The sequence below is a fragment of the Nerophis lumbriciformis genome, linkage group LG07 (genome assembly GCF_033978685.3).
Source record: "Nerophis lumbriciformis linkage group LG07, RoL_Nlum_v2.1, whole genome shotgun sequence".
Taxonomy (NCBI): Eukaryota; Metazoa; Chordata; class Actinopteri; order Syngnathiformes; family Syngnathidae; genus Nerophis; species Nerophis lumbriciformis.
The window spans coordinates 45,262,319-45,287,422 of NC_084554.2; the positions used below are offsets into that span (position 1 = coordinate 45,262,319).

The 25,104-nt window shown below is 39.1% G+C and overlaps 1 protein-coding gene across 1 annotated transcript; it reads right to left on the reverse strand.

Moving 5' to 3' along the window:
• Positions 1 to 2,960: 2,960 nt before the first annotated feature.
• Positions 2,961 to 19,052, reverse strand: abhd10b (abhydrolase domain containing 10, depalmitoylase b). The gene is made up of 5 exons (XM_061965075.2): positions 18,841 to 19,052; positions 18,215 to 18,401; positions 14,304 to 14,415; positions 8,308 to 8,445; positions 2,961 to 3,554 (listed from the first exon to the last, which is right to left on the reverse strand). The coding sequence occupies exons 1-5, from the start codon at positions 18,932 to 18,934 to the stop codon at positions 3,213 to 3,215; spliced, it is 873 nt and encodes a 290-aa protein (XP_061821059.1). The 5' UTR covers positions 18,935 to 19,052; the 3' UTR covers positions 2,961 to 3,212.
• Positions 19,053 to 25,104: the final 6,052 nt, after the last annotated feature.

Here is a 25,104-nt window from a genome sequence, read left to right on the forward strand (position 1 = left end):
ATTTGATTTAAAAAAAATAAAAATAAAATAAAAATTAAAATAATAAAATAAAATAAAAACTGGGTTTTCTCTGACAAAAAGGGGAAATAAAACTTCTTTTTTATTGTATAATTGACACAATGTAGATCTAATCTGAATTTGATGTGGAGATTTAAATTTGATAAAATAAAATAATAATAAAATAATATATGACTTATTTTAACACTTTAACCCTTTTGGTTTTCCAAGAATGTAGTGTTTTTTAATTGTCATTGCACAAAAAATAATACTGAATTAAAATCAATGTTATGAATTATTGACCAATTCAAGGCTCCAATTCACATACAAAATTCCACTTTGAAATGTTTTTTGGGGAAAATATTGCATCTTTTATGTGTTTGCCATAAAATATATATTTTATTTGACAAAAAGGGCATAAAAACAAACAAAAAATAACATTCAAAAATAATAAAAACATATAAAAGGATAGCTCTTTAGACTTAAGTGTTGTAAGTAAAACAATAAAAAAAAATGTTTATTTTTTTTTCCTAAACTGTTGCTCAAAAATAATGACTTAAAATCAATGTTATGAATTATTGACCTGTTTAGGGCTCCAATTATTTCACATCAAATATTAAAAAGCTTAAAAAATGTGTCTCCTCAGTTCCCAAACTGAGTGTTGTTAAAAGGAAAGGCCATGTAACACAGTGGTGAACATGCCCTTTCCCAACTTCACGTGTTGCTGGCATCAAATTCTAAAGTTAATGATTATTTGCAAAAAAAAATGTTTATCTGTTTGAACATCAAATATGTTGTCTTTGTAGCATATTCAACTGAATATGGGTTGAAAATGATTTGCAAATCATTGTATTCCGTTTATATTTACACAATTTCCCAACTCATATGGAAGCGGGGTTTATATATATATATATATATATATATATATATATATATATATATATATATATATATATATATATATATATATATATATACACTTACACATACATATTTAAAATGTATATTAACACAATGTAGAACTGAAGTTGATGTACCGTATTTTCCGCACTATTAGCCGCACCTAAAAACCACAAATTTACTCAAAAGCTGACAGTGCGGCTTATAACCCGGTGCGCTTTATATATGGATTAATATTAAGATTCATTTTCATAAAGTTTCGGTCTCGCAACTACGGTAAACAGCCGCCATCTTTTTTCCCCGTAGAAGAGGAAGTGCTTCTTCTTCTACGCAAGCAACCGCCAAGGTAAGCACCCGCCCCCATAGAACAGGAAGCGCTTCTTCTTCTACTGTAAGCAACCACCCGCCCGCGTAGAAGAAGAAGAAGAAGCGCGCGGATATTACGTTTCATTTCCTTTGTGTGTTTACATCTGTAAAGACCACAAAATGGCTCCTACTAAGCGACAGGTTTCCGGTTCATGAAAAGACGCAATCTCTCCATCCGCACACGGACTACTATTTCACAGCAACTGCCTAAAGACTTTCAAGAAAAGCTGGCTACTTTCCGTGCATATTGTAAAAACAAGATAGCTGAAAAAAAGATCCGGCCAAAGAACATTATCAACATGGACGAGGTTCCACTGACTTTTGATATTCCTGTGAACCGCACTGTGGATACAACGGGAGCACGTACGGTGAATATTCGCACCACAGGGAATGAGAAGTCATCCTTCACTGTGGTTCTAGCTTGCCATGCTAATGGCCAGAAACTTCCACCCATGGTGATATTCAAAAGGAAGACCTTGCCAAAAGAGACCTTTCCAGCCGGCGTCATCATAAAAGCTAACTCGAAGGGATGGATGGATGAAGAAGAAAAAGAAAAAGATGAGCGAGTGGTTAAGGTAAGTTTACGCGAAGAGGCCGGGTGGCTTTTTTCACGCAGCTCCGTCCATGTTGATATACGACTCCATGTGCGCCCACATCACGCTGGTTTTTAATATATTATTAAAGTTTGACTGACCTATCTGACTGTTTTTTTGACATTCCTTTAGCGCAGTTAGATGCGGCTTATAACACGGGGCGGCTTATAGGTGGACAAAGTTTTGAAATATGCCGTTCATTGAAGGCGCGGCTTATAACCCAGGGCGGCTTATGGTGCGGAAAATACGGTACTTAAGCTTTGATTTAAAAGAAAAAAGAATAAGAATATACGACTCATTTCTAACACTTTTATGAGTATTACTTTTGGATCTCAAATAATTTTAGTGAGATTTTTTTTTTTAAACGGTCATTGATGACAAAAACTTATAATGAAATCAATTGTGTTAATTGGTGACGTATTTAGGGCTCCAATTCCCATCAACTATTCAAATTTGAAATATTTTTTGGGAAAATATTGCATCTTTTTTCAAGCTGTCACTGCAAAAAAAAGAATTGACTTATTCAAGGCTCCAATTCACACCAAATGTTCCAATTTAAAAAGGATTTTGTGGAAAACATTGCATTTTTTTAGTTTTTGACAAAAAGGGCATAAAACATAAAAAAGAAACAACAAAAAACTTTTATTGACAGATAGACCTGAAGGTAATCTGGAGATTTAAGCGTTGAATAAAAACATTTGAAAAATTAATATGACTTAATTTTAAAATTTCAGCGTCCTTGAAAGGAGACCTAAAGGTGGAAAAAAATTATATTATATATATATATATATATTCTGTATATATGTATTGTGTATTTTCCAGTGTGCGGCCAAGTTTGGACTCCCGCGTATGAGAGCATGAAATAGATGTCCTTCTAAATGAGTGACGACAGGCTGCATATGTCAAGCACAAGTTAAAGGTCAGGGCCGCAGTTTCAGCGCTTGTTTTCGCCCCATTGAGCAGTAGTCGGCCGTGCTCAATTCGGCGTGAGTAATCCGCAACTCGGGCGATAAAGAATGTCAAGCTGGTATCCTCCATCATTCGCCTTTACTTACCTGCTGCGGCTGAAAACAAACATGCTGTCTAGAAAAGACACAGCTGCACTTAGAGAGTGCAGAGGTTTTATTGGGCCCACACGGGTGAAATGAGGTCTTAAAAAAGGCACGGGAAGGCTATGGTATTAAAAAGGAGGGGAGAGGAAGCAGCAGTGAGTGACAACACAACATTGGGAACCTGAAGGAGCTCCCTTTTCGTGACAGTGGAATTAAAAGGAAGCATGACCAATAAAAGGTGTTTTTGGCAAAGCAGCATGCCGGTGTTGGCTAGTTTTAAACAGTCCTCTCCCCCAGTACCTGGTCACACCATGGTGGTCAGCTTGTCTATGAGGTCGTCCAGCGTGTAAACCATCAGCTTGATGTCGTCCTTCTCCGACATGCGGTGCTGGCCTTGGCGCCGCAGGATGACGTCCACGTCGGGGCTGAGGATGCGCTCCGCCACCTGCATGGAGATGTGCCACGGCACGTCCTCGTCCTTCAGCCCGTGGATGAGGCGCACGGGGCACGTGATGGGGATGGGGCTGTGGAGCACGCAGTGGTTCTCCGCCTCGCGAAGGAAGTCCATGCTGAACTTGTAGATGCCGTCCTCCGAGTGTTTTGTGGGCACCGTCCACTCACCTATCTCCTCAAACTCTTTCTGCGTCTGCACAGGACAACAACATTCAGGTCTACGTCACCTTTTTAACTCACAATATTTTTCATTTTCAAAACCAATACAATATATTTATGTTTTTTTTTACCTTGGTACTGGGGACCCGGCAGGGTCTCAGTCATAAAAATGTTGAAAAAAGTCAATTATTAGTTTTTTTTAAATTAAATAGTATTATTACTTAACACTCGACTTAAGGTCTACCTGTTGATATATACAGTATTTTCCGGACCATAGGGTGCACCGATTATAAGGCGCACTGTCAATGAATGGTCTATTTAAAAAAAAATTTTTTTTCATATATTAGGCGCACCGGATTATAGGGCGCATTTAAGGAGTCATATTTTTTTTTTTTCTAAATTGAAAACAATATTTATGCAGATCCCAAAATACAGATCAGCAGGTACCAGAAGGTAAGAAAAGTTGCTTTTGCATAATATTGCTAAACAAAACGCCAAAAAACTTGTCTTACGTTATACACACACCATAATAATACGTGTATGTTTAATCCTTCAAGCGGTGCGGCTTCATAGCTTATCAAAGTCCTACTAAAACATTTTGATAGATTTTTGTGCGCCGTGTGTAATTGTGGGTAGACGTGGCACGCCGACTCCGAGATGGCGGCGAGGAGGCGTGGCCGGCGAACCCGCCTCCCCACAGTAATGTTCTATATTTTCAATGGAACATTTAAAATGTTGGTGTTTACTTGAGTCATGTTGCCATCATAGTGCAGCCTACACACAGCTCTTATGTTTGACTGCCATCTACTGGTCACACTTACCATTACACCATGTACCAAATAAAATAGCTCAACCAAACTTATTCAATACATTAGGCGCACCAGGTTATAAGGCGCACTGTCGAGTTTTGAGGGGAAAAAAGGATTTTAAGTATGCCTTAAAATACAGTATTAAAAACGTTTTTTTGTAATGTTAAATGGCTTATTTGTTAAAGAAAACATTGCTTTTCTTTGTCAAAAACAGAAAAAAATTCAAAGTGGAATATTTGATGGTCACCACAACATTTGATAATAGGAGCCTTAAATAGGTCAATACTCCATAGCAGAATCAATTTGAATTACTTATTTTTTTAGCAATGACAGCGTGGGAAAAAACAACACTAAAATTCTTGGGGATCAAAAAGGGCACCCCCACACCCATATAAGTGTTAAAGAGCAACAAATTATTTTCTTTCAAAGCCTAAATCTTTTGATCAAATTCAGATCTGCCAAATACAAGTTTTTTTTATTTATTTTCTTTTATTTACTGTTTGATTTATGCCGTTTTTGTCAAAGAACAATGTTTCTTATATGGCAAAAACACAACATTTTTCATATTTTCCCCCACAAAAAATATTTCAAAGGACAATATTGTGTTGTTGAAGCAAAACAGTTTAAAAAAAAAATGTTGTGTAAGGGTCCCCCCTTACGACATTTTAGCAAAAATAAGTTTTGGAAAAATATAAATTTTCTGCCATTTTCAGGTTTTGTCGGTACTCCCAAAGAAGTTTTGGGACGTTTCCCACAACTCCAGGACCAGTAGTATTGTTCGGTTGAAACATGACAGTTTTATTAATTTTTTAGGTAATGGTCGCCCCTTACATCATTTTAGCTAAATAACTTTTGGAAAAATTTACATTTTCTGCCATTTTCGGGTTTTGTCGGTACTCCCAAAGAGGTTTTGGGACGTCTCCCACAACTCCAGGACCAGTATTGTGCCGTTAAAGCAAGACAGTTTTTATAATTGTTTGGGTAAGGGTCCCCCTTATGACATTTTAGCGAAAAAAGGTTTTGGAAAAATATACAAGTTCTGCCATTTTCGGGTTTTGTCGGTACTCCCAAAGAGGTTTTGGGACGTCTCCCACAACTTCAGGACCAATATTGTGCCGTTGAAGCAAGACAGTTTTTATAATTGTTTGGGTAAGGAGCCCCCCTTATGACATTCAAGTGGGAAACAAATTAATTTTCAGATATTTTCTGGTTTTGGGACATCTCCTACAACTTCATGACCAGTATTGTGCCGGTGTAGCAAGACAGTTTTTAAAAATTTTTGGGTAAGGGTCCCTCCTTACGACATTTCAGCGAAAATAACTTGGAAAAATAGGAATTTTCTGCCATTTTTGGGTTTTGTCGGTACTCCCAAAGAGGTTTTGGACCATCTCCCACAACTCCAGGACCAGTATTGTGCCGTTGGAGCAAGACAGATTTTATAATTTTTGGGGTAAGGGTCCCCTTTACGACATTTAAGCGGAAAAATAAGAATTTTCTGATATTTTCGGGTTATGTCGGTACTCCCAAAGAGGTTTTGGGACGTCTCCCACAACTCCAGGACCAGTATTGTTCTGTTGAAGCAAGACAGTTTTTTTTTTGTTTTTTTTGGGTAAGGGTCCCCCTTACGACATTTTAGCGAAAAAAAAGTTTTGGAAAAATATACATTGTTTGCTAGTAATTGGAGCCTTGAATAGGTCCATAATTCATAACACCACTGACTTTGATTCATTATTATTTTAGCTGAGATAGGCTCCAGCGCCCCCCGTGACCCCATAGGGAATAAGCGGTAGGTAATGGATGGATGGATGGCCAATTTTAAAGGAGAACATTATCACCAGACCTAGCAGACGTGAGCACATCACCCCTATTTTAGCGTCCCTTCACTGGCTCCCTGTGCGTTACCGAATACATTTTAAACTCCTTTTATTTGTTTTTAAATGTCGAAACAACCTCGCGCCAACCTATCTCTCCGACCTCCTTCAGCCTTACTGCCCCACCCGATCCTTAAGATCAGCCGATCAGCTGCTGTTGACGGTCCCTGACACAAGGCTGAAGCTTAGAGGTGACAGAGCTTTCGCCGTTGCTGCTCCCAAGCTCTGGAACGACCTACCCCTGAGTGTTAGACAAGCCTCCTCTCTTCCTGTTTTTAAATCTCTCTTAAAAACATACTTTTATTCCATGGCTTTTAACACAGTGATATCCATCCTGCAATGGCGCCCCATAATACACCTGCTGTGAACCTGTTTTTATGTTTTTATTTATTCTATTTTAATTATTTATTTTTTTATCGTGTTCTGTTTGTGTTGTGTTGTGTTTGCTCGGTACTCGTTTTATCTTTTAACCTGTTCATTGTACAGCACTTTGGCTACCCCTGTGGTAAATTTTAAATGTGCTTTATAAATAAAGTTGATTTGATTTGATTTGAATATATACCTTGATGTTGCAAAAAAAAGACCATACATTTTTTTAACCGATTTCCGAACTCTAAATGGGTGAATTTTGGCGAATTAAACGCATTTCTATTATTCGATCTCGGAGCGATGATATCACAACGTGACGTCACATCGGGAAGCAATCCGCCATTTTCTCAAACACATTACAAACACCGAGTCAAATCAGCTCTGTTATTTTTCGTTTTTTCGACTGTTTTCCGTACCTTGGAGACATCATGCCTCGTCGGTGTGTTGTCGGAGGGTGTAACAACACGAACAGGAACAGATTCAAGTTGCACCAGTGGCCCAAAGATGCGAAAGTGGCAAGAAATTGGACGTTTGTTCCGCACACTTTACCGACGAAAGCTATCCTACGACAGAGATGGCAAGAATGTGTGGATATCCTGCGACACTCAAAGCAGACGCATTTCCAACTGGACTGGACGGATCAGCTTTCAGGAAAAGAGAGCGGATGAGGGTATGTCTACAGAATATATTAATTGATGAAAACTGGGCTGTCTGCACTCTCAAAGTGCATGTTGTTGCCAAATGTATTTCATATGCTGTAAACCTAGTTCATAGTTGTTAGTTTCCTTTAATGCCAAACAAGCACATACCAATCGTTGGTTAGAAGGCGATCGCCGAATTCGTCCTCGCTTTCTCCCGTGTCGCTGGCTGTCGTGTCGTTTTCGTCTGTTTCGCTTGCATACGGTTCAAACTGATATAGCTCAATAGCTTCAGTTTCTTCTTCAATTTCGTTTTCGCTACCTGCCTCCACACTACAACCATCCGTTTCAATACATGCGTAATCTGTTGAATCGCTTAAGCCGCTGAAATCCGAGTCTGAATCCGAGCTAATGTCGCTATACCTTGCTGTTCTATGCGCCATGTTTGTTTGTATTGGCATCACTGTGTGACGTCACAGGAAAATGGACGGGTGTATATAACGATGGTTAAAATTAGGCACTTTGAAGCTTTTTTTTAGGGATATTGCGTGATGGGTAAAATTTTGAAGGAAACTTCGAAAAATAAAATAAGCCACTAGGAACTGATTTTTAATGGTTTTAACCCTTCTGAAATTGTGATAATGTTCCCCTTTAAAGAAAAAAACAGCTTGCATGGCAGCTCTGTGTTATTAGCATCAACATTGCAACTTTTTCACGTTACATTTCATAGCTTTCTTTTTCTTTACTTTTGTTTTATAGTATATATTTATAACATGCCGCAAGCCGTTAAAAATTAGCTGCACTTTTGACAGCCCTGCACTAGAAAAACATTTGAATCCCTGAAATAGTTTCTTTACGTCAATCAACTGCAGAGAGTACCAGCAGTGTTTTCTTTTCTGGCATGTCCTCCTGCTGAGATGCAACAATTCTTCACAACCTATGAATGCTAACAAAAAATCAGGGGGTATTGTAACGGTCCCAACTGTACCACCTGCTGGAAACACGGCTACACTACAGGTAATTGCCACTAATCGAGGCGGGGCATCTCCTGGAGCAGAGGCCGCTATTTCAGTACAAGCGGTACGGAAAAGAGCACTCACCTCGAGGGGGAGAGATTTGAACGACGTGACAATGTGGTCAGCGGCGGTGGAAATGCCCACCAGGGCGGCGGTCTTCTCCGGCCTTGCAATGGCTGCCAGCAGCATGAGCCAGCCTCCGATACTGGAGCCCACAAGTATCTAGAAGTAAACAAAAAGGTTTAGTAGACATGTGTCAGTGACATCACAGCTAGCGGGGCTAAAGCCGTTCATAGAGAGAGTACGGACACCTCCGCCTCAGAGCTGGTCCCAAACATGACGCCATGAGGGGCATTTTGACCAATCAGAGAGAGTTTGGCCAGAAAATCTCTTAAATGATGGGTCAAAAGCCCCTCACGTGACTACAGGGAGCCATGTTTGGGACCAACTCTGAAACAGCATTGTCTATACTCTCTCTATACACGGCTCTGGGCATTGTGGTGTCATAGTGACACCTTGTGGCCAACTTTTGAAATTAACAAATATGAAATAACTGAAGAGATATCTGCAAAAATAAGATATTTCTACAGCAAGCATCATGACAAAATCAATAGCATGACTTGTATTTCCATCGATTTATATAGGAAAGTAGTTGCTAGCAATAATAATTGAAGAGGTTCTAGTGCAGGGGTGTCCAAACCTTCTCCACTAAAGGGCAATTTTGATAAGAGATTTTTTTTTATACCTCCCTTAAAAGGGTCTCAGTCATTTTTTTTTTTTTTTAAAGAGGAACATTATCACAATTTCAGAAGGGTTAAAACCATTAAAAATCAGTTCCCAGTGGCTTATTTTATTTTTCGAAGTTTTTTTCAAAATTTTACCCATCACGCAATATTCCTAAAAAAAGCTTCAAAGTGCCTGATTTTAACCATCGTTATATACACCCGTCCATTTTCCTGTGACGTCACATAGTGATGCCAATACAAACAAACATGGCGCATAGAACAGCAAGCTATAGCGACATTAGCTCGGATTCAGACTCAGATTTCAGCGGTTTAAGCGATTCAACAGATTACGCATGTATTGAAACGGATGGTTGTAGTGTGGAGGCAGGTAGCGAAAACGAAATTGAAGAAGAAACTGAAGCTATTGAGCCATATCGGTTTGAACCGTATGCAAGCGAAACCGACGAAAATGACACAACAGCCAGCGACACGGGAGAAAGCGAGGATGAATTCGGCGATCGCCTTCTAACCAACGATTGGTATGTGTTTGTTTGGCATTAAAGGAAACTAACAACTATGAACTAAGTTTACAGCATATGAAATACATTTGGCAACAACATGCACTTTGAGAGTGCAGACAGCCCAATTTTCATCAATTAATATATTCTGTAGACATACCCTCATCCGCGCTCTTTTCCTGAAAGCTGATCTGTCCAGTTTTGGAGTTGATGTCAGCAGGCCAGGGAAGCTAGGGTCGATATTCTTCTCTTGATCTTCTTCGGTGGCATAAGGGACGGTGTGAGCCAAGACATCCAGGGGGTTTAGCTTGCTCGTATGCGGGAACAAACTGCCGCCATAGCTTGCCTTGCTACCGAGGTCCTTTGTCCCTGAATTGTTCACACACTCCGGCAGATTCAATGGGGGTCTGGCGGCAGATTTCTTTGACTTTATCGTTGGAAATGCATCTGCTTTGAGTGTCGCAGGATATCCACACATTCTTGCCATCTCTGTCGTAGCATAGCTTTCGTCGGTAAAGTGTGCGGAACAAACGTCCAATTTCTTGCCACTTTCGCATATTTGGGCCACTGGTGCAACTTGAATCTGTCCCTGTTCGTGTTGTTACACCCTCCGACAACACACCGACGAGGCATGATGTCTCCAAGGTACGGAAAACAGTCGAAAAAAACGGAAAATAACAGAGCTGATTTGACTCGGTGTTTGAGAAAATGGCGGATTGCTTCCCGATGTGACGTCACAACGAGAGCGAATATTAGAAAGGCGTTTAATTCGCCAAAATTCACCCATTTAGAGTTCGGAAATCGGTTAAAAAAAATACATGGTCTTTTTTCTGCAACATCAAGGTATATATTGACGCTTACATAGGTCTGGTGATAATATTCCCCTTTAAATAACTCATAATACTCATATATACAGGGCTCGAATTAAGCCACGACTGCCCTCGACATTTGCCGTAATGCCCTAAAAAATTGACCAATATAGGCGGCAACAACATGCCGTGCCCGCCCTTAACTTTTTACTTGTTAATGGACGAGGGAGGTAACAGTCAACGGTATCATGATAATTCGCGAAAAAATTCCAGACGGTTAGTAACATCGTCTAATTTTTTATTTACCGAAAAACCGTCATTTATTAATGCATTTTAGGCAACACGAAGTGAGGCGCATGCGCACTAGCGTCGTTTGGCTTGATAATCATGGCAGACTAACGACACAAGTTTGCTCCGAAGATTTCTCCTCGGAGTAAACGGAGCCAAGCGCTTGGTTTAACTCCTTTTTTCCTCGCTTCCCGCCATGCGTTTAAGAGCGCATTGCTTTGTTTAGATGGAGACAGGTGTGGACAATATTGGAGACAGACGCATTTGTCCCCACACTAAAAGTATACAACGAAGGAAAAAAAACTATTTGATGTTTCTTTTATTTTCTCAATACTGCGTCCTTTAGCTGCTGTGACAGAGTTAATGAGGTGAGGAAACATGCAGCAGGTGTCGTGAACGTTGTCACAACTTTTTTATAAAGTCTTCAGTTTGTTTACTGGGATGTTCACTTGTCCTTCATTTAACTGCAAACGGTATCAGTGTTCAAATAACGTCAATACTAGCTAAAATGTTTTATCATCTCATCAAACTGAACGCTGACTGAAGATTGTGTATTCGATGTGCGAGGTGTCACTCTTCATTTTTGTGGGCCAAACTGTTGTACTGATAGGAGGTATTGGAGAAGAACAAAGCTTGTTTTTAAACTTCATCTTCATTAGCCAAATTGGTTTGTGTTTTATTTTGATATCAAAAAGTAAACACCAGGTTTTTTGTTTTTTTTACAACACTTGTGTTTTTTTTATGTCACAAAGGTATTACTTCAAAAACCATTCATGTGCCATAGCATTTTGTTAATGTATGTGCCATAGCATTTTGTTAATGTATTATTGTGTATGGTTAATTCCTATGACATATTTCTGCTCAAACTCTTAACGGATCTGTCCCGTTTCATCATCTACATTTACATATAAATGTACATAACTTAAATAAAGATAATAAAAAAAAAACCTCCCTATATCAAAATGTAAAAATAGAGATGAAGGCATCATGTAATGACAAAAAGCTGACAAGTTGATATTAATGAATAAAAAAACTAATATTTGTCTTTAGATATATGGATAACGTTTATCTATAGCCTTTTTATTAGATATTACAAATGACATGATGGTATTACGTTGACACCCCAACACTACTTTACCTAACAATCAGTAATCATGATTTCAATATTGATAACAATGTTAATTAATATGAGCCCTCCTTTCAGGCAACACTTGCCTCGACCTTAAAAAGTTAAATTTTGAGGCCTGTATGTGTGTGTGTTAGAGATGCGCGGTTTGCGGGCACAACCGCGGAGTCCGCGGATTATCCGCGGATCGGGCGGATGAAATTTAAAAAAATTATATTTTATCCGCGGGTCGGGTCGGGCGGTTGAAATAGAAAAAATTAGATTTTAAATAGATTCAGGCGGGTGGCAGTTAAACCAATTCGGAAATATATATACATAGTTAAATGTTGTTACCCACATACGAAAAACGAGCAGGCACCTGCTGCATATGCCACAACAGAAGAAAAAAAAAAAAAGAGATGGACACTTTTACGGAGCGGAGAAGGCCCCCGACGCCTCGCCGGGGTCCGGGACCGAGGCCCCTTCCCCCGAGAGGGCCCCACCGGGAGCCGTAGCTGAGGCGATCCGCGAGAAGGGGCCGACGCACGTCCAGGGTCACCACCGCGCCCACCGCACCGACACCCCGCCTCGTCCGCCTTCGCCGCGGCCGGCGTCACGCGCAGCAGGTAAGCAGCTTACCTGCCCGCCACCCCCGTGGCCGGGGGCTCGTAACAGGGGTCACTTCGCGCGCTCCGCCCGCGCAGCTTACCTGCCCGCCACCCCTGTTGCCGGGGGCGCGTAACAGGGGTCAATCCGCGCGCAGTGCGCTCACGAAAGGGGTGGGGCTCACCCTGGTTGATATAGACAGCAGCTAGGACGGTGGCCATGGAAGTTGGAACCCGCTAAGGAGTGTGTAACAACCCACCTGCCGAATCAACTAGCCCTGAAAATGGATGGCGCTGGAGCGTTGGGCCCATACCCGGCCGTCGCCGGCAGCGAGACGCGCTTGGAGGTGCGCTCAGCGCGGCTCCCATATGATTGCGCACTGGTGTGCGTCTGGGTCGTGACAGCGTGGCACGCGAATGTCTGTGCTGCATTGGATCAGTCTCCTTTCTTTAACAGGCAAAAGCTTTATAACCTCACTAATGCCTTGCATCGTCTATATTAGATATATAACAACGGGCGGGTGCGGGCGGATCCGGTTCTGATCAAATGTTAGATCGGGTGGATTGCGGATGGTTGACGACTTTCTGATGCGGTTGCGGATGAAATAATTGCCTATCCGCGCATCTCTAGTGTGTGTATATATATATATATATATATATTTTATTTTTTTTAATTTTTACTTTCAACTCTTAAATCTCTAATTCAACTTCCGATCTATCCGCCGATTGGAAGTTTTTTTTAAAATTGTTTTATGCCCTTTTTGTCAAAAAAAAAGCGGACTTTTATTTACGTTTATTTAATATTTAGAATGCATTAAGAAATCCATCCGTCATGTCTTTCATAATGATTGTGGACGATAAGCAAAATACCAAAAAAAGTGCAGTTCCTCTTTAAAGCTTAAATCTCAACATCAAATCTATCTGTCAATATTAAGTTTTTATTGTTTTTTCCAATGTTTTATGCTCTTTTTGTAAAAAACAAACAAACCCTGCTTTTTTATGGCAAAAACCAATGCAATATTTTCCCCAAAAAAATATTTCAATGTGGAATATTTGATGTGAAGTAATCGGGGTCTTGAATAGGTCAATAATCCATAACAAAATTTATTTTGATTCATTATTATTATTATTTGAGCAATGACAAAAAATAGCTCTTAAGATCTTGGGGATCCCAAAGGACTCACTCATAAAAGTGTAAAAATAAGTCAAAAAAGGATTTTTTTTTTATTTTTTTTTAACAAATAGATCTCTAGACCAACTTCAGATCCATCCATCCATTAAGTTAATATGTTTCATGTTTAATTTTGTTTGTTTTATGCCTTTGTTTTATCTGGCAAACACACAAAATATGCAATATTTTCCCCCAAAAAATATTTTAAAGTGCAATATTTGATGTGAAGTATTTTGAATATGTCAATGATTCATAAAGACATTGATTTTGATTCATTATCATTTTTAGAGCAATGACAGGTTAGAAGAATCAGCCTTAATGTCTCGGGGATCTGAAAAAACTCAGTGATAAAAATAAATTAAAAAAAGGACATGTTTTTGTTTGCAATGCTTACATTTTTAGATCAACTTCAGATCTCTGTCCATTATACGTTATTCATATTTTTAAATAATTTTTTGTTTTATGTTTTTTTGCATTTTTATATAGCAAAAATACAAAATATTCAATATTTCCCCCCAAAAAATATTTCAAAGTGCAATATTTGATTTGAAGTAATTGGAGCCTTGAATAGGTCAATAATAATTTTCTATACAATATTACTTTTAGAATGTGCCTCGGGCTATTAAAACATTTGCGACAGCCCGCACTTTGGACACCTGAGGTCTGGTGCATTCACAAATACCATAAAAGTAAATCTGCAAAACAGATTTATTTCAAACATGGCGCTGATGGTTATATATTATCATATTTTTAATCATGGCGGTGACAGCGCTCTAAACATGTCCCAGTATCTTCATCGTATGAGAAATTAGCCCACTTTGATGACCTCTGACGTGTTTAGGAAGCACTCATTTTTTACCTGCGGGCCTTCTGTTAATTCATCCAACACATAAAGGACGTCTTTTTTCCAGGTACCGATAGTTCCTTCTTTTAGGACTCCCTCTGAGGCGCCGTGTCCCGTGTAGTCGAACCTGTGGAAGCGTTCAGTAGCAAATGTCACTGTTGAATATTTTGGTGGAGCACGTGCAATGCCGGGGGGGAGGCACGAGTGACCAACGTTCCCTCTAAGGTGCGCGCCTGCGCAATTGCGCACTGCTCAATCGTCCTCTGCGCACAGCAAATATGTGCCGCGCACCAAATCAAATCCCACCTGAATTCTAAACAAAATAAACACATTTATTCTGTGTAATTCTGCAATGCAACTCTGAGTGACAGTGACAACAAGCGGCCCTAACGGTGTTCGTCAACACCGTTCAATTGAACACCGTTCAATTATTGTAACGTCTATCGAGATGCTTCGGGGACAGGAATTATATCGATCACTTTATTGAGCAAAACTGTTTATATTGGGCCATAACCACACCAAAAACATGAGTAAAAAACTTCTATCTAAAAAAACTAGTCATTTTCTGCTGTACAAACCAGGCCAAAACCAACTTGTCATCTGTCACCAACACGCATAGCACTAAGCCACTGGTGCTTTTATGGCCACACAAAAAGTCGGACAACTCAAACACCACACAAAGTTACACTATGACTCCTCAGTCATACGTGTGTTTATTCCACTGTCATTTATTATTAATGTTAATTTGTTGATATTAATCATGGAATGCTGTTACTAGAGAAAGTTACAGGAATGCACACTTCATCCTATGCTTACATTTCATTGTGCAACATGAGGATGTTTAAGGGGAACTAAATGTGATCTCTGAAAGGGGTACAAATGATTTCCAAAGCAGGACCCCCACCCAGACATATTGTACAATACTAATCCATAGCTTATGAAAAACAACAGTTCTTTTATTTTCATTACAAGTGGGCCAAATCACTAATATTACTAAATAATCTCATGAAAATGACTCCTCTCCTTTGAGTGTTATTATAAAATATTGGTTTGAGACAGGTGTGGCCACAGTGTGCACGTCTGATGTTGCTCACATGTGCTCCACTGAATGCTCAGGGAGTTTTTGTGTTTGCTTACACACATGAACAATTAGAGGGAACATTGCGAGTGACCCTAGGGCAGGGGTCGGCAACCCGCGGCTCTAGAGCCGCATGCGGCTCTTTAGCGCCGCCCTAGTGGCTCTCTGGAGCTTTTTCAAAAATTTATGAAAAATGGAAAAAGATGAGGGAAAAATTTTTTTTGTTTTTGTTTTAATATGGTTTCTATAGGAGGACAAACATTACACAAACCTCCCTAATTGTTATAAAGCACACTGTTTGTATTAAACATGCTTCACTGATTCGAGTATTTGGCGAGCGCCGTTTTGTCCTACTAATTTTGGCGGTCCTTGAACTCACCGTAGTTTGTTTACATGCATAACTTTCTCTGACTTTCTAGGACGTATTTTATGCCACTTCTTTTTCTGTCTCATTTTGTACACCAAACTTTTAAGGTTGTGCATGAATGCACAAAGGTGAGTTTTGTTGATGTTATTGACTTGTGGAGTGCTAATCAGACATATTTGGTCACTGCATGACTGCAAGCTTATCGATGCTAACATGCTATTTAGGCTAGCTATATGTACATATTTAGGGATGTCCAATAATGGCTTTTTGCCGATATCCGATATTGTCCAACTCTTAATTACCGATACCGATATATATAGTCGTGGAATTAACACATTATTATGTCTAATTTGGACAACCAGGTATGGTGTATATATTCATTTCACACTATATTCATTGCACTTCTACATTTTTTATATTTTTATATATTTGCACATTGTTTTTCTAGCATGCACACATCGCACTGTATGGAATGGCCTCAATCTCGTTACCTTGCGTAATGACAATAAAGCTGATTCTGATTCTGATTCTGAAGATAAGGTCCTTTAAAAAAATAAAAAATAAAATAAGATAAATAAATGAAGAACATTTTCTTGAATAAAAAAGAAAGTAAAACAATATAAAAACAGTTACATAGAAACTAGTAATTAATGAAAATGAGTCAAATTAACTGTTAAAGGTTAGTACTATTAGTGGACCAGCAGCACGCACAATCATGTGTGCTTACGGACTGTATCCCTTGCAGACTGTTTTGATATATATTGATATATAATGGAGGAACCAGGGGCCGTATTTATCAAACGTCTTAGAATTACTCCTAAGAAGTCTGCTAAGAGTTGACTTATGAGTAAAGAAATTCTTCGCTGAAAGCTGCCCTTAAAAGTTAGTTATCAAGCGTCTTACTCACACTTTCAGCGAAGTGTTGTACTGAATCTTAAGTGTCACACTCAGAGCTGAATTACGACATTACTATGTGCCGTAAACGGAATTTTAGGTGACGTCATTTCTGTGTCCATAGAAATGACCAATCACGGAAGGGAATCCCTTGTCCAAGAATAAAGAAATATCTTAGAAATATTTAAGTGGACAATGGGAGTGTATATTTTGACAATAAACTACAAAATAATACAAAACAAATAAACAATATTGGCAATGAATCAAAAATAAATGTTTCCTTTTCTTTCCAATTCATTTTCCCAGTGGCGAGATATCAAAGCATTGTGATGACCTTTAGTTCTGCTGTGAAAGCTCTGCTGCGTGATGTTGCTGATGAGATTAAATCTGTGACAAAAATAATACCCGCTCTGTCTAAACGATACCGTTTGATCAGCTGCTCGTCATCAAACAAAGCCAGGACATCCTTCCGCTCCCTGAACGTTCGCACACGTCTCTCTCGCCTCAGTGCCATCCCCCGCTGGCAACTCCTAACCACTTAGGACACCTCTGAAGGTCTCTTAAATATCGTGGAGAGTAGGAGTGATTCTTAGACTTAAGAAAGTTGATAAAAAGCTTTTATTCTTAAGTTTGAGAGTAGGACTAAATTTCGCAAATTCTAAGGACTTAAGTGTAAAATGGCACTCTAAGACGCTTGATAAATACGGCCCCAGAATATTAATAACAGAAATAAACAACCCTTTTGTGTGAATAAGTGTAAATGGGGGAGGGAGTTTTTTTTGGGTTGGTGCACTAATTGTAAGTGTATCTTGTGTTTTTTATGTTGATTTAATAAAATTTAAAAAAAAAAAATACGATACCGATAATAAAAAAAACGATACCGATAATTTTCGATATTACATTTTAAAGCATTTATCGGCCAATAATATCGGCAGGCCGATATTATCGGACATCTCAAATGAGGCATAATGATGCAATATGTAACATATTGCATCATTATGCCTCATTTGTAGCTATATTTGAGGTAATTTAGTTTCCTTTAAGTCCTCTTAATTCAGTTTATATCTCATGACACACTATATGTATGTAATATGGCTTTTAATTTTCTGCGGCTCCAGACAGATTTGTTTTTGTATTTTTGGTCCAATATGGCTCCTTCAACATTTTGGGTTGCCGACCCCTGCCCTAGGGAATATGCTTTATCAGTATCATGCTTCATAAAGCTGCGCACTACAAAACCTGCTCATTCGGCCCTTTACCACCGCAGGACCTTTTTCAGGAACTTTCCCTGGTAAATAAATCTCCCCCTGCGTTTTCACCAAAAACTACCTAGGTAAACTTAGTTCTTCAGGAACTTTTCAGCGGTGGGCTGTGGTGTGGAACGCTGATTGGTTGAACACAGTTGGGGGTGTTCCTAAAAGGTATTTTCCAAACACACGACCGCCATCTGAATATGCGCGGTAACTTCTTTATTTATCGCTTCTTCGTACTCCTTTTTGGACTTGTTAAATTGTGTAAATGTTATCATGACATTTTGTCCAAAACAAACCGTACGTCTCCCAAGTGTGAGTTTATTATTTGTCTTACCTGAGGGACGAGTGTCCAAGAGACATACAGAACTCCTCCAGGGACTCGGCCTTCTGCCCATTCATGTTGGACCCATAACCTGGCAGGAAGATCACACCTGGACTCTTGCCCTTCACCCTTCTGTAGGCCAGCTTGGGAAGGTCTGGCCTGGAAGCATACTGGACTGTGGACTTGTGTCTCCTGTCTCCTAACGGGGACACAGTGTTAGCTTGTCATCAAAATGTATGGAAACAACAAGACTGTATGCGAGGTACCATTTTAGGTCGTACTGGACTGGAATATTTGTACTAGCCTGGTTAATATGGCCTTGTTGTGTATGTGCAGCACAATGTCACGACAATTGACACACTTGACGGCCCAACTTTTTAAAGGGACGGTAACCTATTACTTTATGAACGCCACAGGCCTAAACCCCACAATTAATCAGTGCTAATTACACCAATATGGTGGTTATTGTTCGGAATTAGTAACTAGACAACGTAAAAGCGTCATTTCTGGTCCGATATTCTTAGAACGACGCAGTCCATCAAAGCCACACCCCCCTCGTGGACGTTTAAAATGTCTTCCCCGTTGGACACAAATTGTGTTTTAAAAAGGCTCAATCTGTTATTAAGAGGCGAGCAAACCTTTAAGATGCGTAGAGGACAAAGAAGCCAGGTGTCCATGACTCAAAATGTGTGCGAGTCCGCTCCGACAAGACCTCAGAGCCACGGCCGCCATATTGGAGCGGGTGCCGCCGAGGAAATATCGCGAGAAGAGAAAGTCTCGTTGAAGACACCTGGTCCTGCTTCACTGAACTATTGGCACTGTCACAGTATTTGGAATGGTTATGTTTATGGTGTCAATTTAATCCGAACATGCATATAATTACAATATGACACATCACATATTTACAGTTTGCCATTACAGCATGTCCGAAAAGGAGTAGGAAGAAGCAGAGCTTATTTAATCCTACCCCTTTTTGTATTTGAGCCATTTTTAACAAATTGTTTTGCTACTCATTCTTTAACACAACAATGAATGAATAGGTAAATATATAAATAAATAGACAAATGCATGAGTGAATAATTATCAAATACCACCTTTCATGAATGAATGAATGAATGAAATAAGTTTATTTCGGTCATATAATCAACCATCAACCATTTTGTGTGACCAGTTTAACAGTACAGATTAGACATATTTAACAATCATACACATTTACACACAAAAAGAAAAGAAAAGAAAAAGAATGACCGAAAAAGGAATAGGCTGAAGCATTGGCGTTGTTAGGCCTATTTTAGGGGGGCTCAAGCCCCCCTAAAATATTCTTAATAATTAATAATAAATAAATAAATAATTTGGTGTTATATATATATATATATATATTTATTTATTTTAATTTTTTTTACAAATACATGCCGACATATTCATTATAAAGTGGCCCGAATATGAGTTTAAATAAATAATCATATAAACTGTCATTATTCACTCAGTTTCCCCTCACTTTATAGCGTAAATCACCAAAAATAATTCCCGGGCGCGGCACCGCTGCTGCCTACTGCTCCCCTCACCTCCCAGGGGGTGAACAAGGGGATGGGTCAAACACAGAGGACAAATTTCACCACACCTAGTGTGTGTGTGACAATCATTGGTACTTTAAGGTAGAGAGCCCCTTTAGTGTGTCGGTATCCAATCCATTCCACTTGTTCATATAGAAAATGCCCACATCACTCAAAATCCAGTCCGCATTTTCTCTGCGACCTTGCCTGCGGTCCTTGGACTTGTTCATATAGAAAACGCCCACATCACTCTTGTAGAATCTATATAAAGTAATATATATTAGGCTAATGTTAAAATAATGAAAAAAACATAATTAAATAGATTTGTTTTATTGTATTGTTATATTAATAGCTGTTGTATTATTATTATAGGATGGCTTGTTAAACATTTCATAGGATTTTCAGAGGGAGGAAAAACCAAGACATTTAATATAAAATGTAAAATGAATAAATACATAAAAAGAAAAAGAAAAAAAATGGTTAAAAGCCATCGTCCCGGGGAGCATTTCATTTCGTCCCGTGCATTTTTTAAATAATAATAACAATGAATAATTTCGAAGTCTTTGTTAGCCGTTTGTGAAGTTTTGTGCTCGTGCGCTACGTTCGCTCTCCTGGGGGCTAAGCCCCCTCTGTCCTTAAAAGCTAGTGACGCCCCTGGGCTGAAGCCAAAGCTTATATTTGCCTATCCTATACATTCACTGAACATTAGATTGCAATCCATTTATATTTTATATTTGTTCTTACTTTACCTATTTCAAAAATCAATACCCCCCGTAAATTATAGTTTTCTCCCCTTAATTGAAATAACCTAAGAATACAAGCTGGAAGGCTGTTGTTCTTTACTCGAAACATAATTTCCATTGTTTTTAAAAACACACTATCTGAAAATTTTAACACATTAGAACTTATAAATAATGGATTGGTAGGTTCATAGTAGCACGCTTTGTGTATTATTCTAATGACCCTTTTTTGAAGTTTAATTATTGGGTCTATGTTTGTTCTATAAACATTTCCCCAAACTTCAACACAATATGGAAAAATAAAACAATAATATAACATATGCAGACATTTCTTATTCATGTCTTACTTTATACAGAATAGCAATGGATTTGGATATTTTTCCCTTTATATATTCAATATGCGGTTTCCAACATAATCATCTGTTGCTATGTACTGCACTGTATATTCAGTTGATCTATTGAATGATCCATCCATCCATTTTCTACCGCTTGTCCCTTTCGGGAATGATCCAGCCATTCATTTTCTACCGCTTGTCCCTTTTTGGAGTCGCTGGAGCCTATCTCAGCTGCCTTCGGGCGGAAGGCGGGATACACCCTGGACAAGACGCCACCTCATCGCAGGGCCAACACAGTCACGGGGAGAACATGCAAACTCTACACAGAAAAATCCCGAGCACGGGATTGAACTCAGGACCACTCAGGACCTTCGTATTGCGAGGCACATGCACTAACCAAAGCTACGAACTATGGGAGACCAGGCTTTCTGCTCCGCCGCTCCCAGTCTGTGGAATGCTCTCCCTGACCACCTGAGGGCACCACAGACTGTGGATGCTTTTAAACAAGCCTTTTTATAGATATATGCATACTAGTTCTAGCTATTAGGCTGTTCTAGTTTTTATTTTTTATTATCTTTTTATTTTTTTCAATACACTGTAGCACTTTGAGGTTGTTTGCTCAATGTAAAGTGCTTTTTACAAATAAAATCTATTATTATTATTATTATAACCCCTGTCCCACCGTGCTGCCCCTTTCAGGATTGATAATCCTGTTAAATGCTGCAGTGCCAAATACTGAGGAAGAGCTGAAAACACTCAGGATCCATCCATCCATTTTCTACCGCTTGTCCCGTTCGGGGTCGCGGGGATGCTGGAGCCTATCTCAGGATGAAAATGGGAGAAAAAAAAAGAGGCTACTTTATTAAAGAGAATTATGTACACATTTTGGTTTATACTCGACTGATCTTACTTTAACTTTAAGTGAAGTCCTTTTAAGGAAAGTGGGTATTCCAATCTAACTTCCAGCAAATCCTGATTCACCTTTTTGCCAAATATTAAGTATTTATGCATGAGTTACCTTGTTTCCACACAGCACTCCTTTTGTAGAGCATGTGTTGATTGTAATACTTCACTTTAAATTAATTCATCTCAATCTGTTTTTTGTATACAGTAGATCCCCGCTAGCGTGCGTAATTGAGACGTCTGTACATTTTTTTAAATAACTAATACAATTGGCAATGCTAAATTGGCCCTAGCGAATGAATGTGAGTGTAAATGTTGTCTATCTGTGATGAGGTGGCGACTTGTCCAGGGTGTACCCCGCCTACCGCCCGATTGCAGCTGAGATAGGCTCGAGCACCCCCCGCGACCCCGAAAGGGACAAGCGGTAGAAAATGGATGGATGGATGGATAAATAACAAATACAATTTTCATAATTAGTTACGTAATTTATAATTCACTGTGGAGGGGGGCGTGGCCTGCGGGCCTGCCGCGGAACGGGGTGTGCAAGTAGATGGCCCAGGTGGGCCTTGTTATCTAATCACCGGTCCCCTGTATTAGCAGCAGCCGGAACGAGACACAGGTGTGGGAGTTGGAGCGAGGGCGAGACACGAGAGACTGAAAAGAGAAAAAACATATATTGCTGGAAAGCAATCGCTACATGAAAATAAAAAGTCTTGATCCAAAACGATCTACCGGTCTCCCGAAGATCTGTCGGCCAGGAGAACCCACACCAGAGGGAAACCTTCACATTGACAAAATGGGTTAAATGCTATCTCATTTTTTAAAATAAGGTTCAAAATGGTAATCAGGATTCTTCTTCTTCGTACACAGGTATAACAAACAATTTCAGTTAGTGTCGTCAAAATTATTGTATGAAAGCAAAAGAAAAGTTTCTCTTTTAGAATATACTCAGAGTAAAAGTAACTAGTTATTTCTATGTACTATACAAAAATGGACACATGTTGCAATATGTCGACATTTCAAGTCAAAGTATTCACTCACTCTGTATTTACGTACCAAAGTCCAGACCGTGTGCTGGTCCATCTGTACGTTGGTAAACCGTAATCCCAGACACCCTCAAGAGCAGTGCTGGCTGTCTGGCTGATAGCTCGGGCTCATGCCAGTGACCCAGGTTCGGGTCCCGGGTGAAACGGGAAAGGCAGAGAGGTTATGGTTTTGAATCGATACCATAATTCCCAGTATCGCCCAACGTTTAGTGTTGAAATCCCAGTTGGAGATGTCAGGAAGATTTGCAAGTTATGTACAATTTTGGTTTTTTGCACTAAGAAAATGATTATTATATGATTTTATTTCCTGTGAATTCCTTTCAGTACAAAACATAAAATAAATTAAATTCAAGTTTGATTAAAAAAGCATAAAATATGCAACTTTAAATATTATTTGTATTGACAAATGTGTTGTTTTACACTGAAATAGCTGGGTTGTATAACGCGATGGTCTAAGTCCCGTTAGGCTACTGCTTATTTGCCAGTGCGGATTTGGGCGTATTTTGAAAGGTTTAGAGGAAAATATAAAAGCGATCATGAAAAAAATATTTAAAATGGGATGGAGTGGATTTTTACACTCTTAAGAAAAATCATTTTTGAAAGATTTCAACCATTTATCATCACCGAGAGGTTACACTCACAAGGATTTAGAGAAGAAAAAATTGGAGGCACATCATATCTTTACATCTGAGGGGTCCACAAATGAAACATTAATCCATGAAAGACAAAGTTGGACTTATTTGTGCATCGCTAAGTATTTGATTGACATAATGAGTGTCGTGCTGCTGTGATTGTGACGCTAATAAGGAAAAGGATGTTTGTTTGCAGTTGATTTCCTGCTACAAATATTAGTCTAATTTACAATTCATGTCTGCAGTTGTTTTTTATGCTGTGAAGTTCATATTTTGTCTTATTATTTAGCTAAAGGTGTCCCTGTTGTTCAGCTATGTTTGCTAGCGATATCAAGATTCAATATGCAGTTGAGCCTACCAGAGATGTATTAATTTAGTTCAGTGGTTCTTAACCTGGGTTTGATCGAACCCTAGGGGTTCGGTGAGTTGGCCTCAGGGGTTCGGTGGAGCCGTCGTCGCTGAGGTCAAGACACACCCGACTCATCATGTAAATAAAAACTTCTCCCTATCGGCGTATTATGGAAACCCCCAAACAATTTTCCCTCTAATTTTCCATCTGATTTGCAGGTGTGTAGTTTGTTGTGAGTTCATGCACTGTGTTTGTGTTGTTCTTTGAACAAGGTGATGTTCATGCACGGTTCATTTTGTGCACCAGTAAAAAAACATAACTTTGTCTTGAATTTGAAAAATATATACCTGTATATATATTTTTCACTAAAGAAGGGTTCGGTGAATGCGCATATGAAACTGGTGGGGTTCATCACCTCCAACAAGGTTAAGAACCACTGATCTAGTTCATTAATACCATTAACTAGGGCTGGGCGATATGGCCTTTTATTACTATCTCGATATTTTTAAGCCATGTCACGATACACTATATATATCTCCAAATTTTGCCTTAGCCTTGAATGAACACTTGATGCATATAATCACAGCAGTATGATGATTCTATGTGTCTACTTTAAAACATTCTTCTTCATACTGCATTAATATATGCTCATTTTGAACTTTCATGCAGAGAGGGAAATCACAACTAAGTCAATTGACCAAAAGTGTATTTATTAAACAGTTATTAAGCAGTGGCACAAACATTCATGTCATTTCAAAACAGAAAGAGCAAGATTGTCAGAGACATTTTAAAACAAGCTATGAGTGCACTTTTGTGCATGATGTCACTAAGATGACTTATCAAAACAACACTAAATTAAAGTGCACTTTTTGTACAGAACGCAACTACAATAGTTTAAAACATATAAAGAGCACTTTTGTGCATGATGTCACACAAGATATTTCAATAACTGTCAAATAAAAATGAGCTGCATAATAGGAAATCAAGTAGTGTATGTCCTTCGCTATGTGGTAGGTTCCTGCGGACGTTATCTCCTTCTGTTGTTGACTATTTTTTTCATACGGTGTTGATGTGGAAATGGTTGCTCGGGCATTTTGTGGGTGTGGCACCGGCCGGAGATGTTGACATGCGGAGTTTCAAGCACTCTTCATTCTTTTTCAAATGATGCTACGCATTAGCAGTGGTGCTAACGCTTTTGCCGCATACTTGACATATTACGGTTGTCTGTTCGACATCTTCCCGCTTGAAGCCAAACCACCGCCAGACGATGGACCCCCTGCTGTTTTTCTTGGGAATTAATTCTTCTTCCTTCATTTGTTACCAGATTCGCACCTTCTTTCTCTC

Bases quoted from the DNA above. Each gene is read 5' to 3' on its own strand.
- abhd10b (XM_061965075.2), bottom strand. From the start codon at position 18,934: ATGGCGGCCGTGGCTCTGAGGTCTTGTCGGAGCGGACTCGCACACATT. The intron at 14,416-18,214 runs GTAAGACAAATA...ACGCTTCCACAG, and splicing joins CTTGGACACTCGTCCCTCAG to GTTCGACTACACGGGACACG. The intron at 3,555-8,307 runs GTGAGTGCTCTT...TGTCCTGTGCAG, and splicing joins TCAAATCTCTCCCCCTCGAG to ACGCAGAAAGAGTTTGAGGA.